Here is an 18501-nt window from a genome sequence, read left to right as displayed (position 1 = left end):
TTTTAACCTGACAATATACAGTACACACCCACTACAGTATATGTACACTGAAGACAGAGTTATACTCCTCACCTGAGCAGCGTCAATAACAAGCTCCCCAGAGGGCAAAATGGTGTACTCCCCAGTTCCCACTCCTAAAGGAACACCGTCCTTCTCCCAGGACAGCGTCGGTTGTGGGACACCCTTCACCAGACATGCCAGCTGGGCCTGATTACTTTCCACCACCACAACTTCCGGTTCTAAGTCAAGAATAGAGGGGGGGACTGCAAAGCGGACATTTATTCATGATCAGTAGATGATTCCATGAATACAACACAATATGTTGATAGGGAGCTGTTTGTATTTATGAAAACTCACTTTGCACAGTCAGGCTCATCTCCAGGCTCGCTGTTCCCGCAGAATTGGAGGCGGTGCAAGTGTAAATTCCCGTATCCTCCGGCTGGATGAATGCGACCTGTAGGGAGCCTGAACCGAGCATGCGTTGCCGTACAGATTCCCCGAGGGACCGCCCTTCTTTGTGCCACGTAACAGAAGGTGGAGGGATGCCATCTGACTGACATTGCAGTGTCACGGAGGAGTCCACAGGAGCCAGATAATTTTGCGTTTCTGAGCTGATGACTGGAGGTACTGGGGAGGATAACACGAATATCAGATATCCATTGAGTGAATATAATATGAACTATTTTAAAACAAATAAGACAACAAAGCAGAAAAAAACGATATGACTATTTAGTGGTTGCAAGTCAGCAAATCCCTAAACACTTGAGTGGCTGCATTTGACTGCAGGTGTGTTTTCTGTTTACACACTTTCGAATACTAACATTTTATGGTCTTGTCGTTTGTCTGTATCTTGTTTCATTTCCATATTTGTAAGTGTTTTATTGTCCCTGTATTCTGTGCTATTTCCACACAAATTCCTCTTCTATTGTTTTTTTTTGTTGGTTTGTTTCACAAATAAATAAATAAATAAATCCATAAGTGAATGAGTTAGCAAAGAACTTGAGCTGTTGAAATAACAGTTACCAGACTATGCCGTACCTACCCTGTACTCTAAGTTTGGTCTTGCCCAGGGCTGTACCCGCTGGGTTTTGAGCCACGCATATATAAGTTCCAGAGTTGGACACAGACGCTTTGGTGATCTGTAGACTCCCATGAGGTAGCACCGTGAAACTTCCACCTATCGAAAAACATGAGACTTTCCTTTCACAAGTGAGCACACGATATTATCGAAAGACGCACACCGAGACAAAGTGGTTACCTGTGGTGTGTATATTGATGCCCTCCTTCTGCCAGGTGATTGTCGGCCTTGGTGAGCCTGTGGCCCGGCAGGGAAGCACGATGGTGTTATTGAGGATAACCTCCACGGTGGATGGGTGGGAATGGATCACAGGAAGCTCTACGAAAATAAAGAGATGAACATTTTCTATCATTGTAGTATTTAAAACCATATGGAAAAAGGAATGAGTCATGTCTGAAGATACAAGCAAAACTAATTTGCTCAAAACCTACAAACACTCCCTCTTACCCTGTACAGTGAGCTGCACATGACGATGTGTAGAGCCTGCAGTATTCTTAGCTGTGCATGAATAGCGTCCTGCATGACTGAGCTCAGCTGAGCTTATTTCTACTTGACCTGTACACAATACAATACACCAAATCAGTGTGATTAATCACTGCTATACAGTCACCCTATAAAACCCATATAAGGTACACTTCCAAAATCCATTGAGGAAACTGAGACTTTTGCAAATGCATCACAAAACAAACAAACAAACAAACAAACAAAAACATTCCCTCACTAACCTGTGTGCAAGATTCTATATCCTTGTCCCAGGTCGAGCATCTTGATGCCATCCTTGCTCCAATTAATTGTGGGATCTGGGATGCCTGAGGCAGTACAGGCAATGACCACTGGGGACAACCTAGTGACAACTAGGTCGGTGGGTTCGTCAGCTATTGATGGAGGAACTAGGAAGACAACAGCAGTAAAACACTCAACTGAAATGAAGTCGACTTTAGATTGGCTGTGAAATATTGTATGGAGAGTGAGAAGTATAAAAATGGAAAGAATCATGATGGCACTCACCTTGGACCGTAAGATTGATGGCTCTGGCATCTTTCCCTGCCTCGTTGGAGACAACACACTCATACAAAGCCGTGTCCACCACTGTGGGTGCGATCACAACCAGAGAGCCAGATGTGAGCAACCTACAAATGACAAAACAGGAAGTAAATGTCATGATTCTGTTTGTGACCAACAGGTGGCACTGTAGGGCTCTCCCTGCAGCTGCACACCTGTTGGTCATTTTGCAATTAGTGCTTTACAAGGACTCCCAGCCTGGCCACTCATGGTCGGGTCATTGTTGCTGTTTGTTTGTGTTTGTTTATTTGCTACTGTCATGTTTGTTCCGGTCATGTTTCTGTCATGCATGGTTCTGTTCTAGTTTTTTTAGCTTCAGTCATGGGTTTTGATTGATACTTTGGATTCGTTTTGTTGTTCGTACTTTGTTTGTTTAGGATTTCGTTTTCTGTGTTTTGTCAATACACTTCTTGAAGTACACCCTGCTCTTCCCTCCTGCCTGCTTTTTGGGGTCCGCCACCACCTCGCGACATGACAGTAATGTTCTTATTAGGTCGTATGCCGTGCACGATACTGAAAAGAATTATAGTATATGGAACTATAGTAAACCCTTGCATAGTCATGGTTTGGCAATCTCAATTTTTTTGTGATCCAGCCACAGCCCTGTCTTATATAACGGTATTGTGGTTTCTTGTGGAATCTTGGTGCCAGCGGAACTTCAGTATGTCAGAGCAGTTGAAAAACTTAATGTGTTTTGTTGCTGTCGTGTGTCAGTATAGTTGTTTTTGAGGGCTGTCAATTACTCGCACATATTTTTACGCTGCAAGGTTTGGTACCTATCCCTCCAGAATAGCAGGGGAACACTGTATTGTTAGAAGGTCATTTGCTACTGCATCATCACATAATAATAGCAAAACTATTCTTTTTTAAAATGTTCATTCATTCATTCATCTTCCGAGCCGCTTGATCCTCACTAGGGTCGCGGGGGGTGCTGGAGCCTATCCCAGCCATCTTTGGGCAGTAGGCGGGGGACACCCTGAATCGGTTGCCAGCCAATCGCAGGGCACACAGAGACGAACAGCCATCCACGCACACATTCACACCTAGGGACAATTTTGAGCGTCCAATCAGCCTGCCACGCATGTTTTTGGAATGTGGGAGGAAACCGGAGCACCCGGAGAAAACCCACGCAGGCCCGGGGAGAACATGCAAACTCCACACAGGGAGGCCGGAGCTGGAATCGAACCCGGTACCTCTGCACTGTGAAGCCCACGTGCTAACCACTGGACTACCGGGCCGCCCTTTTTTTTTTAAAAATGTATTTATTTTTATTTTTTTACGTGGCCTAAGTGAATCCTCGATAATACAACAGAGGGATAGAAAAAACTGAATCAACCTGTACATATTCTGGTTCTGGTCAGTATTGATTGCTCGGCCATTTTTCATCCAGATCACAGAGGGCTTGGGTATGCCACTGGCCTCACAAGCAAGGGTGGTTTGAACATTTACTGTAACCGTCACATTGGTGCGTCCATCAAGGATGGAGGGAGGCACTGAAAGATAAGCGCGTAGAAAAACAGTTTAGCTTTAGTTTGCTGGCTGATGGACATAGTTAAATGAACTTATTTATGATGTCCTTGCATGTTTGTTTCCCACCATATACTTCAAGGTCGACTCTCTTGCGTTGCGTCCCAGCCGGGTTTGTTGCCATACACAAATAGCGGCCGGTGTCGGTCACCTGTGCAGAGTGGATGTGTAATGAGCCATCCTCCATAAATGTGTACCTGCACACACATGAATAAAAAAAAAAAAATCACACATTTTTCAGTTCAAAGAAAGAGACGAGTTTTTCTGTACCTGGAGTTATTTCCAGCCAATATGGTTCCATGTTTCCTCCATGTGACCTGAGGTGCTGGTACACCACTTACAATACACTCGATCACAACTGGCTCATTGATACGAACTGTCACCGTCTGAGGGCCATCTTTGATTGTTGGGGCCACTGAAGGAAGAAATTGTAGTGCTTTTATTTAAACATTTATGATACCATTGCTTTTAACCACTCTTCTACCAGTTGAAGACAACATCATACATTCTTCCAGGTGGCAAAAGATGAAGCATTCTCTGATTGTACCACTACTACACAAATCCTGACACGTCATTTGACTCAGGTAGAACAACTGAAAAACATGGCTAAATGCCTCAAATGATACGAAGCTTCTTTACCACCACTGTAGTTTACATAAGAGATGTGATAGAATTTCAGACATTGTTAACATGATAATTTAAGGGACTAGTTAAATGATACACAAGAGGGCAATAAACGCGTTACCATACAACACCATAATTTGTAAATGAGCCTAGCTTACCTTTGAGTGGCTTTTACTGATTGATGTACTAGCTAATAGCCTGTGGTAGGTGGTCTATTTCTCTGTTACCAAACTATAAAGCCTATGCTCGCTTGGGCTCGAGTTTTCTGTTGTTCAGACAAGTGTGTGAGCCACACAATGGCTTGTTCGATGAAAAGGATAGTGTGCTGTAGTCTACCCAGCTAGGCATTAAATCAAAATACTTTACACGTCAATTTTCAACCGAATGACAAACGTTTGGTTCCGGGTCTGGCAGGCAGTCAGGCACCAAGGCAGTCTTGCTATCTTATCTTTACAACTATTCTCGACATCCTTTCCCTTCACACGCACTGTGCTGCTGGATTAGCGTAACTTAGTTTTGAGGTGTATTTGGTGGTGAATCCTGAAACACAACAATTGTTTTTGTCATAGGTTTGGTTCGGGTCAGCAGGAGTCACTTGGATTCCGCCACCTGGAAGCATGCTGGTGCTTATTATTTTCAAACATTCTGAATTGGTCTACACCACAGGTGTCAAAGTCAAGGCCCGGGGCCCAATCCGGCCCGCCACATCATTTTATGTGGCCCGCGAGAGCAAATCAAGCATGTCAAGTTCCATGATGCTTGCTAAAGTCTTAATCATTATTCTTGACTTCTGATTTTAAAGATAGTTATTCATCAATTTGCTGTTGCTGTGCATGTAATATGTGGAGCGGATTAAACATTTATATGGTTTCCCAAAATTCATAACGGCCCTCCAAGGGAAACCGTAACTACAATGTGGCCAGTGACAAAAATGAGTTTGACATCCCTGGTCTACACGCTAATAAACACCGATACATTTACCATTGACATTCAGGTTAAATTTGCGTGTGGTCCGGCCAACGATGTTACTGGCAATGCAGGTATACTGAGCCTTGTCACTGAGCCCAGCCATGTTGATCTGTAAGTAGCGGCCCTCTGAGAGAACACGCACACGAGCAGACACCTACACAATGGTCAAAAGTCATTGAAGCAACTCAGGACTAAGCATTGCATCAAATAGAAAAATATTTGTCTGATTTTCTTGACCTGTAAGGGTTGACCATCTTTGAGCCAGCTTAGAGTTGGAGGTGGAACAGCATCAGACTTGCATTCCAGAGTCACCTGTCTATTCTGCAGTACGGAAACCTCCTCAGAAGTGCTCTCCCCTGCAATGTTAGGGGGAACTGATAACAAAAAACAAAGCTTGATACATTTTACAGAATGAAGCTATCATCATTTACACTGGATGCATGTCTATGTTACTCACCGTGCACTCGCACTAAGAATTCTTTGTCATCATCGCCTGCTGGACTGTTGGCTAAGCAGTTGTATCTGCCCATGTCCTCCAACTGATTTAACATTTGAGCAAATGTCTGATGTTATTACTTCGTAATAGTTTAGGCCAACCCAAGCAGAGAAAGAATAATGGAATTTGTGACCTGTGCTGAGGCCACACGGAGCACTTTTCCTCTTTGAAGTAGTCGAACGCTGGCAGTTTGTGGAAGTGGACGTCCATCCTTCAACCATGTCAAGGAGGGTGGAGGAATACCCGTGGCCTCACACTGAAGCTCCATTATACTATTAACCACCACAGAAACTTCTGACGGTACACCCGATGTCTTGATTTGCGGAGGTTCTGAAAAGAAAAGTTAACAGACATCCCAACCACAAATCAAAAGGTGGAGAGAGAGGTTAAAAGTCCTAAGCTTTGATTTCCACTCACCAAGAACTTTCAAGTTAAAGTGACGGCTTGTTTGACCCGCTGTGTTGCTAGCGATACAGGTGTAGTGTCCTGTGTGGCTGACTTCAGCCTGGAGGAACTGCATCGTTGTATTTTGGTTCAGTAGTCTCACTTGGGTGTCATTTGACAGATGTCGCCCCTCTTTGAGCCAGACGACAGAAGGTGTTGGGGTTCCATCCGCTAAACACAGCAGCGAAGCCGGGTTTCCTCGAACTACAATCACGTCAATCGTGCTCCTTGCTCCATCCAGAACTGGGGGGACTGAGTGAAAAAAATGTGTGAAGAGTATCGAGCAGTGGTTCCCAACCTTTTTTACTTGTAAACCCCTGAATCCTTTCGTCAGAACATGAGTACCCCCCTCACTCATACGGCTTGATGATGACCTCCAAAAGAATGTAACCGAACTGATGATAATATGAAGACCATTTTACTTCATCTCGTTAATTTTAACATTTAATTCGAAGCCATATATGTTCCCTTGATAATAAATTTGATACAAATTGAAAAATACAGTATGCCATCTTTTATAACACATTTACCACACACAAAAAAAATGGAGCACGCTTGAATAAGACCCCTTTAAACATTAATTATCAGGAACAACTGCCTCCTCAGGGAAACAAGCTCTGGCAATTACATACCAGTGATGGTCTTATGAAATGACTGAGAATGTGTAGTTATCATCTTGGAAATAAAATATGAAATGTTGAACATGAATACCAAAGAATGCACTGCAAGACTATCAAACCTGATCCCATGTCAGACTCACCATTCACATGTAGGTTGTAATGTCTGTTGTCAACTCCTGCTCTATTTGATGCGACACAAGTGTAGGTACCACCGTCAGATACTTGGGTGCGGGAAATTCTGGGTGACACATTCACCATGTACAGCTATAATCATTTTTCTGGGTGACTGTAAAACATTATAGAATTCCAAATATCATCCTATCTTTGTCACTGACTTTTATTTACCTATATAGTCCTTTATTAATTATTTATTGTGACTGTGTAATTGTTTGCTTCTGTGTTTCCAAGTCCATTTTATTGTAACTAGCTGATGTGGATTTGCATAACAAAACCACAAATGACTTCATAGTGATTCATGAGATGAGAGTTTCAGCTGCATACAACAATGAAGTTGCATTTAGGGCATGCAAGACAGTGCCTATACAAAAACAATGCATGAAATAGTTCACAACAGGTGTTTGCGCATGCAGTAGATATTGAGCTGCTGCTCATGCCGTTGTGTCACGTGATATATTTTTCATTTTGCACTACAGTATTTCGTACTACAACTGTACATGATAACAAACTAGATGTCCAGAGCTGGCATTCTGAACCTAGCCCCGTCCGCAGACCTACCGGAGCATCTGGCCTGCAGAGAGAAGACGTATATGTGAGGACAGTGGAAGGGGGAGGCCATTTCTGAGCCAATTAAGCTGTGGCGCAGGAGATCCGGTTGCCACACACTTAATGTTGACTGAGCTGGCAAGGACTGTGGTCAATTCCTCGACTTTTTCACTGTTGCCCTCAATCACAGGAGGCACTAAAGGAGTAAGTGGAGCGGTGATTAACACGAAGGCAAATACACCCCCCCCCCCCAAAAAAAATATATATATACACAGTAAATATACACACTTTTTTTTAATGCGAAACATGAGATTTTTTTTAATTTGACCAACCATATATATTCAAATTGAATATCCGATCCTCTTCTCCTGCACTGTTGGAGGCGACACAGGTGTACTTGCCACTGTCAGTGGTGTGGGTAGCAGTCACAGTAAGAATGCTGCCATCTGGGCTGATTCTAAGCAACATCACATCAACATCATCAGAGCACAGCAACGGTATACTTATGTGTCATATTTTTGGGGTCATGTAGAGTACCTAAAGTCCTTATTGCCTGCATTGTTGATGACTTCTCCATCTTTTAACCATTGGATGGTTGGACTCGGCGATCCCTGGACATGACACGCGAGCTGTATGCTTTCATTTAGCAGGACCCCAATCTCACTGGGTAACTCTGATTCAGAGATACTAGGTGGAACTTAAGAGAGTATTGTTGGTTTTAGTTCCAGTCACGTGGATGCACTTCAGAAATGTAAGATGCTAGCTTGAGAAAATGTTCTTAACATATAATTTCAAGTTCAAGTCTCCAGGTACCTTGTATGGTGAGGTGGTAGTTCTTCTGCACTTTGCCTTCCACATTGGAGGCCAAACAACTGTAAGTGCCACTGTCGGACATCTGTGACCGTGCAATCTGAAGCTTGCTGCCTCCAGAGAATATGTGCATCTCCAAAGAAACTGAGCTCGCTAAACAAATCACATTGATATAATCGTCATTCTATTGAAGGAATAGGATGACGTCATTCAATGTTCAACATTCTTTGACGATTCAGAAACGTGTTTAAACATAGAACCTGTTTAATCATATGAGCACATGACAAAACACAAGGTCCCTGTCTTCACAGGGACACGTTTACCAATTGGTTGTCCATTCTTCAACCACGTGAGAATGGGCTGAGGGATCCCAACAGCATCACAGGCAAAGGTGACTGGGTTATTGATGGTCTCCACAAAATGTTCCTCAGCTGGGCCATCGATACGAGGGGCAACTACAAGCGACAGAAAAACAAGTCATGACTTCAAGGGCATATTCTCCCGCGGGTTTTGCAGGTCTCCCATCCATTTAAGTGTGTCACACATGCCTTCATGTATGCTCTCCGAATGGAGCGATCCTGAAATGAGGGGGTTCCTTCACACTTATGTCAGTGTGTGCAATTTCCCATAGAGTAAAGCACCTTTTCTCTTTCACACTCCAGAGGCTGTACTAAAGTCTAGTACCTCTGGAAGGTGAAACATCACATAGTACATTTTGAGTCATTTCACAGCCGCTGATGTCACGTGATGACCGCTACCGGCCGAGTTGGCTGATTTATGCTGATGGCCGAACCAACAGCTCAACGGCTGCATGTTGTCCCTACTAAAACACAATGACGGCTAAACGTTGAGATTATACATTATCATGTCAAATGGTGGGAAACTAGGCTCAGCATCAGCTCCGATCACAAACAATACATGTATACCGTATTGGCCCGAATATAAGACGGCCCTGATTATAAGATGACCCCCTCTTTTTCAAGACTCAAGTTTGAAAAAAGAGTTTTTGAACACCCAATTATTTTTTATACAGAAAATAATTTCAGTACATCTGAAACAAACGATTATAACAATATATTTGAGAGAAAAAGCATGTTATTTTGCCTCATTCAAATCTTAATATCTGAACATTTAAATATATAAACTGAAGTGCAATCACATTCGTAAATGAATGGGAAATGTAAATGACATCATAATTCTCTTCAGCTGCCGGTTAACCTGGCCGATCTTTGACCCACTTTTGTCCAGATTGTTGCTATGTTTCTCCATTTTCTGTTATCTCTGCTATTATTTTCTTCTCTTTTCTTTCTTACCGCTATTTTTATTTTTATTCTACGTGACAGGGGTTCACTTTGGCCTGGGGAGTCAAGTTCAGCATTCGCTTCAATGATATCTGGCAACATCTAGCGTCATGAATGGGTATAATATCTAGACCCCGAATATAAAACGATCCCCACTTTTTCAGTCTTATTTCAACATAAAAAACACTGTCTTATATTCAGGCCAATACGGTAATTATGCGCCGGGCGTCATCATAGTCTTTATGTTTTCATTTGATTGCATCTGTGCCATGCACATTTCAATGTTTGGCAACCTGATTAACTTTCACTCGCTTTGCACCATCTCTCAAATGTTCGGTCTTGAGCACTGTGTTCTGACTGAATTGCTTACATCGGATTTATTAAAAAGTGAAAGAAACAAAACCACATGGTCTTAGAAGTAGCCTATTGTTGGCCGTGCAGACGTCAGTGGCTAGGATCAGTACACTTGCCGTATCCACTAGTTAGTTTCAAATTTAAAGTGTGACCTATTTTCCAGATAGATCTCCATAGAATTCACATCTCAGGAAAACTCCATGATACGGAAATTAGTCAGATTGAATCACGCCTCTTTGGTGGATGCGCATAATTTTTCAGGTTACGCATGATGGTGGTTGTGTCAGAAGCCTCGACACGAGAATTGGTGCTTTTTGAAAGTGGCGTAAGAAATTGACTTGAGCCTGAATGGGAAAATATGCCCCCCCCAGTGCATATTAAATTAACAATCAGCTAAACCTGAGTACCGTAAATGTTCAGGTGGAAGTTCTTGTCCATTTGACCAGCAACATTAGTGGCCTTGCACACATATTGTCCAGTATCAGACACCTGAAAATAAAATGAGAATAATTAGGAGGTTGTAAAAATTAAGGTTCTCACTCAATTATATATTTTATATACTAATTTTATGTAAACATTGGCATTTCTTGTGAAGGCTGTTATAGTTTCCCAAAAAATGATTTGAGCAGATCAAAATAAAGGTTTCCAAACAGACAGATGTTTCAGCCAGCAACCGGTGGGGTAAAAAATAAAAATAAATAAATAAACATTGACAAACACCGTGACAAATCAAAGGTGTTCAAAACTACAAGTCAATCAAAATGAGTTTCACCTCAGAGGCTCTGATCTGAAGCGTCTGCCCCCCAGCCAGAATGCGCAGGTTGACCGATTCTGTCACCATCCTTCCATTCTTGTACCACGTGGTGGTGGGAGGAGGTACTGCTTTGGATTCACACTCCAGAGTGACTGATTTCCCCGCAAGCACATTCACAACCACGGGGGAATCCCCGTTCTTATCCCGGATACTGGGAGGAACTGAGAAACCGAAAATAAGGCAAGATTTTTACTCTCACATTTGATGTTTTGTTTCTCACAATCAGTTTACAGTACTGTGCAGAGAGGGAGGGACTGACCAAAAACTGTGAGGTAAAAGTTCTTGTGAGCCTCTCCTGCTGCATTCAGGGCAACACAACTATATTTTCCGCCATCTAATACTTTGGCTTTCAAGATTTGTAATGTACGACCACCTGCAGGCACAAATTAAACTGTTCAACGTTAAGATTCCATGTAATTAACCCATTCACTGCTAACACATTGATTAAGTGTTACAGACTACTATAGTCCTTCTCCCTGACATCGATTTAATATACCCGGCATGATGAGTGCATTGGTGTTGGCCTGAACTGGACCCCTCTCATTTAACCAACTCAAGGTAGGAGGGGGGAAACCACTGGCTTCACACGACAGGGAGACAAAGTTGTTCACCACGACTGTCACGTTTTCATGGTTTTGGCCTAAAATAGTAGGAGCAACTGAAAGAAAAAAAAACAAAGCAACAGTCACGTATGTTAGGAAAACACAGAACAAAACAAATGGAACAAATTAATATGTTATACTTACCATGCACATTGAGATGAAAGGATTTTTCAACACTTCCAGCCACATTGTCAGCCACACACACATAGCGTCCTGTGTCAGACACTTGAGCTGTCAAAACCTGACGATTCATACACACATAGACACAGAACGCATGTTACTAAATGCACCGGTAAACATTAATTAGATGACAGAGAATGGTACTAAAAAGTATTATCATTATTGTTATATATACAGTAAGATTTCCAAACACCTGAAGTGTTCTGCCATTGGACAGAATCCTATGAGGTCCATCACGGCTGACCAGCTCGTTGTCCTTAAACCAGGTTATCTTTGGGACGGGGTTGCCGTCCACATGGCATTCCAACAAAGTTGTTTTATTGACCAAGACTGTCACCTCATCAGGTAACTCATTGTGTATACCTCGTATTGTGGGGGGCACTGGTATAAAACCAATTTCCAGTGTAGAAACACACACACACACACACACACACACACACACACACAAACAGAGATGTCAAATTCTCGTTTCAAAATACTGAATTCAGTCCAAGCCCACACACACATACTACATATTGGACTCACATAATACTCTAACATCATACTGAATTGAATCTTCTCCTGCTTCATTGACAGCCACACATATGTATCTGCCCGAGTCCTCTGCCTGAGTCCTGGGGATCTGTAGCACTCTTCCCCCTGACAATGAAGCACTCACATGTTGGCACACACTTGCTCGTTCTTTCTTTCTGCTCTTTCTTTTAGTTGTTTCCATTTCACCTGGCATGATTAGAATGTTATCATTGGAGATCAGGGGCTGGCCATCTTTGTACCACGTCAGTGTAGGAGGGGGTACAGAATTTGGCTCACAGTATAGAGAAATTGGATTATTGAGTATCACTTCACGAGCATCCACCCCAAAGCTTGATGGGGACGCTGTATCACCAGATCCGGCTCGTCTGTTGAAACTGGGAGGAACTGAGGAAAAAGGTGAGGGGGCAAGAAACAATGTGCTGAATACACTTTCATTGTGCAAGTATATATTTCATTCATGGAATATTTGCAGGTTTAACGTGTAGTACGTGAACATCATTTTATGAGATTGAATATTTGATTCAGAGACATACTGATGATTATTTAAAAAACAATGCTATACAGCAAGGGTGCCAAACCTTTTCTAAATGAAGATCTACTGTTCAAGCAGCAAACCACCTGCAATCGACCCGCTAATGCACGTGCACATGCACGCGCCCCCCCACCCCCACCCCACCCACACACACACGTCATGATTGGTAAAACAGCCATAACGGACCCTAAGATGAACGTTACAGAAATATGGACTACATACAAGACTGAATTCATCCATCCATCCATTTTTCGAACCGCTTAATCTTCACAAGGGTCACGGGGGGTGCTGGAGCCTATCCCAGCCGTCTCTGGGGAGTAGGCGGGGGACACCCTGAACCGGTTGCCAGCCAATCGCAGACAGACTGAATTGTGAAGAGGAAACCACTGCCTAACAGAGTGGGAGACCTGATAATACAGGGAGACAGGGATGCACTTTTGTTGCATGTTAAGTGTAGGAACATCATTATCATAGCTCGCGTATACCGTTTGAAAATGCTTCTTCTGGCGCTCCAAATTCCCATTCTTTGACATTGCCATTGGTGAATTGCAGTTCACACAAACTTATTAAAATAATCAAAACAATAGATAGGAGGCCCGGTGGTCCAGTGCTTAGCGCAGCGGTCGTGGGTTCGAGCCCGGCTTCGGCCTTCCTGCGTGGGTTTTTTCCGGGTACTTCGGTTTCCTCCCACATTCCAAAAACGTGCATAGCAGGCTGATTGAACACTCCAAATTGTCCCTATGTGTGAGTGTGAGTGCGTATGGTTGTTCGTTTCTGGGTGCCCTGCGATTGGCTGGCAACCGGTCCAGCGTGTTCCCCGCCTACTGCCCAAAGACAGCTGGGATAGGCTCCAGCATGCTCCACGACTCTTGTGAGGATAAAGCGGTTCAGAAAATGGATGGATGGCTCACAATAGATATATCTCAACGGCTCTGATCGCAAGCTACAATTGCAGACTGTCTGCCGATTGCCGTTTGACCGGGATCGCCTGGTTGGGCACTCCTGCTTCACAGAAATGATATGAACCCCCACCCCCAGAAAATTCACTGATGGTCTCAGGCACATTTCATCAGTCAACCCAGTTCACCTTGTATATTTACATCAAAGTCCTTCTCGTCTTCTCCAGCTACATTAGTGGCTATGCAAGTGTAACGGCCAGTGTCGTACACCTGAGCATGTCTGATCTTAACAATGCGACCATTAGCTGTGATGGACACGTGCTCATCTGCCAGCAGAATCTGTTTAGAAGAAGCATCAGTGAGAAACATACAGACATAAATACATACACTCAAAAGGAGATGGTTTACCTTTCCGTCCATGTACCACTGCAGTGCTGGAATAGGAAAGGCCTGAGCTGCACACTCCAACGTAAGTGTGCTGTTGACCTTGACCTTGACTACTTTAGGGGTTAGTCCTTCACCCAGGATATCATTTTTATCGATTTGTGGGGGAACTAGGGTCAATAAAGAGAAACAAGCATGACCGGTATTTCAATAAAGAGGTGTAAAAGAGTTGAAGTGAATAAGGTCCCTTCTACTTTTAGCTAGAACTCACCATATACTTTGACATCATAGTGCTTGAGACTCTCTCCAGCCTCATTTGTGGCAACACAAGTGTAACGCCCAGCATCCTCTTCTTTTGCATTAAAAATCTGCAGGGTTCGGCCACCTGGGAAAGGATAAACAGAGGACCTTCAGATTAGGAATGCGCGCAATGCTCATGTTAGTTACGATATTTTAACAATGTATCACTCACATCAATCTTATACATACTCTATCAATGTAGGCCAAGTCAGAGAAGTGGCCAAACGTGAAATGACCTTTGGAAGAATTGACGCTATACTTCAAATATAATCACATAAATATAACCTGGAAGAACTCTGGCATTCTGACTGGACTCGAATGATCTGCCATCTTTGAGCCAGGTGATCAGTGCAGGAGGATACGACTGAACTTCACACACCAGTGAGGTAGGGCTACTCAAGGTAACAGTCACCTCCTCCGCCGAACCATCTGGTCCTGACCCAGCAATGCTGGGAGAAACTGATGGAAATAGAAGCCAGTCAACTAAGAGAACATGACAAGGTTTAAATTCAGTAACTTCATGATCCTCGGCAGATTCCTCTCTATGTACCCAAGACATTGAGGTTGAAATGACGGCTGCGATCCCCTGCAATGTTTGACGCAAGGCAACTGTATCTGCCAGTGTCAGCCACTTGCACAGCAGAAATTAGGAGGTAACGGCCATGAGACAAGACAAGATGGCGTCCGTCTGGCAGTAATTGTTTTCCATCCTTCAGCCATGTAATTTCTGGGGTTGGGTTACCTAAAAAAATAGTAACACAGAGACCTAAGTATTATACAGAGCATGGTGTCGGATGTATGAGGGGTCTCAAAAAAGATCCAGGACTGGTGTGACAAAAGATATATTTCAAATCCAAACTAGAAACAAAACATTTTCTCCCCTTCACTGTGGGCCAAACGATTAACCAGTACATCAACAAGCTTTTGCTTCATTTCAGTGAGTGAGAAGAGGCTGGAGTTGTGCCGGAACAACTCGTGTCGATTTCATCGTGACAACATATCCGCTCACAGTATAATCCTGAACATCCAGCAGCTCCAGGCCAAGAAGAATGTTGAAACTCTGGTGCAACCTCCCTATGTGTTTTTCTTTCTCTTTCACAAGATCAAAAGATTCATCAAGTGGACCCATTTTGAACAGGATAACATCAAGCAGGCCGTGACAAGAGTGCGTGAAGGCGTAGCAGACAGGTCTGGGAAAGACTGAGGGGATTATTTTGAGGGGAAACATTTCATTTAGGCAGCTTGGATTTGAAAAATATCTTTTCTGAGACAAATTTGATAGAATGCCCTTTACCTGAGGCCTCACAGTTTAGAGTAATGTTGTGCCTCTCCTTCACTTTTGCGTCCGTAACACTTCCTTCTTCTACAATACTTGGTGGAACTGGTTACAAATAGGTAAAAATGTGTTCACAGGTAATCAGTCTCTCCATATGCACAAAATTACATTAAGGCAACTAACTATTCACTTACCCAGGACGGTAAGGTCAAAATTCTTATTTTCTTCTCCAGCACTGTTCGATGCGATGCAGCTGTACCTCCCAGCGTCCTCCACTGCAGCATGCATTAGACGTAGGCTGCGCCCACCTAGACAATAAACACACTCAATTTAATAACCATCATTTGTCATTTAACAAGGTTTAGACATTTGTCACTTAAAATATTCACGAAGGGTACATACTATCTTAAAAGTGCAGTCTGTCCATAATAAAACATTGAGAAATTTGGCTGTCAGTCTCTCAGCTGTAAAAACAAGCTTTGACATCTCTGGAGAGGTTCAACATTGCATAGAATCATCAGAGAATTAATGTTACCTTACATTTGAATAGTACCATCATCTCGGAGAATAATGTTCATGAATGGTCTACATACAATACCGGTGTACCGGAAATCCAGTAAATGACCTTTACCTGAAAGAACACGAACAGAACCGGTTCCTTTGATTGGTCGACCATCCTTCAACCAGGTGATGGCAGGAAGGGGAATGCCAGAAGCCTCGCAGCTCAGAGCCACCGGGTTCTTCAGAACTACACTGACATTTTCGGGGAGCTGAACCTCCCCAATGATCGTTGGTGGGACTGGAAAACAGAAAGTAAAAAAGTAAACCGAAGCACAATGCAATTCGACGACACAAAATCGAAGTGACTTCATACCATGAACACTGATGTCATGCTTGTTTTCTGTCTGCCCTGCCACATTAACAGCAATACAGGTGTAGCGTCCAGTGTCCGAAATGTTAGCATCTTTAATCTGAAGCAGCCTTCCCTCATTAAGAATCTTAGCATTGTGGAGGCCTGTGATGGGCCGTCCATCTTTCAGCCAGGTGACCGCTGGCCGCGGCACGCCATCTGCAGCACACTGTAACATCACATCGCCTCCTTTTGTCACAACAATGCCGTCGGCGTCACCCTCGTTGGGTCTGATAGAAGGGCGGACTAAAATGAGAAGAGCACATAGTAAGCGGGGACACAATATGGACGTTTAAGGTATACAATATTAAATACACGTATATTATGTCATATTTCAACCTTCATTTTATTAGACCGGAATAGATTACAGTTACAGTTTCTCATAAATGAAGGAATCTTGGCTGAGGCAATAAATAGGTGCCCCAGATCGGTTAGTCTGTACGAACCATAAACCTGCAGGCTGTACTCCTTGGATGTGCTGCCAGCTGCACTGGAAGCCGAACATACATAGGAAGCTGCGTCTGTCCTCTCAGCATTGGAAATCTGCAGGTGCCGACCTCCTGACAAAACCCTGAGACGCTCGTCAGATGGGAGCACCGCACCTGGAATGCAAGCAGTTACGAACCGTGAAACGAATCTCACGCATGTGCCTTTTAATATTGCATGGATCGTTTACTTAGTGCGGTAAATAAATCGCAGAATGAAACAAAACAAAAAAAATCACCCACAGAACATATTGCATCATACCTGTATATAATTAACCGACGGGTAACAGCAAACATTTGATTGAAGAAGAAAAAAAGTAAAAGTAACGGTAAGTGTATTGTACAAAAAGATCCTGGCAAACACTCAAACTTACCATCCTTCCTCCAGCTGAGCCTGGGAGGTGGGATTCCACTGGATTCACACACCAGTGTGATGAGACTTCCTTCAATCACTGTGAGTGGTGACACCTCTTCAGAGCCTCGAATACTTGGAGGAACTGTAATAGCGATAGGTCACCCCAAAAAAACGGTGCAGTACTTAATCAACTTTCTAGGTGCATTTTTACTGAGCTCTAAACAAAACAATCACGGTCCATATTTGATATTTGCTATATGAGAGGGATGATTTGCGTTGTACTGATCTGCATAACACTAATTGTTTGGATGATTTGCGACAGTATATGTTTTCCAAAGCACAGAACTCACCCCACACATTCACATTATAGTTCTTCTCTGTCTTGCCTGCAATGTTCGTGGCCTCACAGGTATACCTGCCTGAGTCCGGCACCTGAGCACTGACAACCTAGCAATAAGAGTCACAGAAAAAGCATAAGCTCAATACCGAGCCTGATACTGCACAGTATATGACGGACACAAATATTGGGAGACCTCATCTTTACACCAACATGCCTTGACAAAGTACGGAAATGGAGTGTATGCCCCTCCCTCCACTCTTCTGGAAAAGCTTTCCACAAGATTTTGGAGTGTATCTATGGGAATCTTTGTCCATTCATCCAAAAGAATAATTCTGAGGACATGAGAAATGGCCTCACTTACGATCTCTAGTCACTATTCAAAACACTTGTAGGATGCACTAGAGCAGTGGTTCTTAACTCATTCAATCCCAGCTATTTTCACTGGAGCAACCCCCTCAATCCCAGCGTTATACTGGATTTTGATCTTGCAAGGCCCACAGAATATTTGGTTCTAATGCTATTTAAACATGGAGCCTACCAAAATAAAGTTTGGACTCTCTTCTTTCAGCAGAAAAAAAATGTTTCTATCTTTTTCCATTCTTCAGCAATCAGCATTACAAAACGGCTACGTTTCATGGAAATGGCGATTCCTGGACAAAAATTGGAGAAAAAGAGCTTTTTGTAAAAGCATGCATTTCAAGCATGTGAGGCACCACTGCCGCCTACTGGTCACTTTTTTTTAACATGATTTACAATGTAAACAGCTTATTCTCATTCACAGATTGCATCAGACCCTCCTCCTCTATATGACACAAAAAAAAAAGACTTAGATGTCTTTGGTAGGCGGGGCCTAATTTTAAAAAGCCGTACAAGTACGTCTTG

At 43.1% G+C, this 18501-nt stretch overlaps 1 protein-coding gene across 2 annotated transcripts in view; it reads right to left on the bottom strand.

Moving 5' to 3' along the window:
- Positions 1–18501, bottom strand: part of hmcn1 (hemicentin 1) — a 100842-nt gene that overhangs the window by 16744 nt on the left and 65597 nt on the right. For both annotated transcript variants that reach the window (XM_052073255.1, XM_052073257.1), the window contains exons 42-82: positions 17630–17726; positions 17299–17421; positions 16886–17041; positions 16404–16685; positions 16161–16328; positions 15724–15837; positions 15548–15634; positions 14804–14995; positions 14539–14712; positions 14225–14338; positions 13978–14123; positions 13758–13908; positions 12325–12522; positions 12130–12243; positions 11798–11985; positions 11569–11665; positions 11319–11480; positions 11082–11195; positions 10781–10983; positions 10416–10497; positions 8677–8808; positions 8357–8506; positions 8081–8240; positions 7876–8000; positions 7556–7739; positions 6961–7058; positions 6174–6452; positions 5890–6086; positions 5718–5799; positions 5498–5634; positions 5273–5414; positions 3938–4082; positions 3737–3864; positions 3477–3633; positions 2087–2208; positions 1804–1968; positions 1526–1633; positions 1259–1396; positions 1043–1177; positions 358–627; positions 73–263 (exon numbers count right to left, since the gene is read on the bottom strand). In XM_052073255.1, coding sequence (XP_051929215.1) covers positions 73–263; positions 358–627; positions 1043–1177; positions 1259–1396; positions 1526–1633; positions 1804–1968; positions 2087–2208; positions 3477–3633; positions 3737–3864; positions 3938–4082; positions 5273–5414; positions 5498–5634; positions 5718–5799; positions 5890–6086; positions 6174–6452; positions 6961–7058; positions 7556–7739; positions 7876–8000; positions 8081–8240; positions 8357–8506; positions 8677–8808; positions 10416–10497; positions 10781–10983; positions 11082–11195; positions 11319–11480; positions 11569–11665; positions 11798–11985; positions 12130–12243; positions 12325–12522; positions 13758–13908; positions 13978–14123; positions 14225–14338; positions 14539–14712; positions 14804–14995; positions 15548–15634; positions 15724–15837; positions 16161–16328; positions 16404–16685; positions 16886–17041; positions 17299–17421; positions 17630–17726 — 6207 coding nt within the window. The remainder of the gene's footprint in view (positions 1–72; positions 264–357; positions 628–1042; positions 1178–1258; positions 1397–1525; positions 1634–1803; positions 1969–2086; positions 2209–3476; positions 3634–3736; positions 3865–3937; positions 4083–5272; positions 5415–5497; positions 5635–5717; positions 5800–5889; positions 6087–6173; positions 6453–6960; positions 7059–7555; positions 7740–7875; positions 8001–8080; positions 8241–8356; positions 8507–8676; positions 8809–10415; positions 10498–10780; positions 10984–11081; positions 11196–11318; positions 11481–11568; positions 11666–11797; positions 11986–12129; positions 12244–12324; positions 12523–13757; positions 13909–13977; positions 14124–14224; positions 14339–14538; positions 14713–14803; positions 14996–15547; positions 15635–15723; positions 15838–16160; positions 16329–16403; positions 16686–16885; positions 17042–17298; positions 17422–17629; positions 17727–18501) is intronic.

The sequence above is a fragment of the Hippocampus zosterae genome, chromosome 8, assembly GCF_025434085.1.
Source record: "Hippocampus zosterae strain Florida chromosome 8, ASM2543408v3, whole genome shotgun sequence".
Taxonomy (NCBI): domain Eukaryota; kingdom Metazoa; phylum Chordata; class Actinopteri; order Syngnathiformes; family Syngnathidae; genus Hippocampus; species Hippocampus zosterae.
This window is presented reverse-complemented; position numbering and strand designations above follow the sequence as displayed.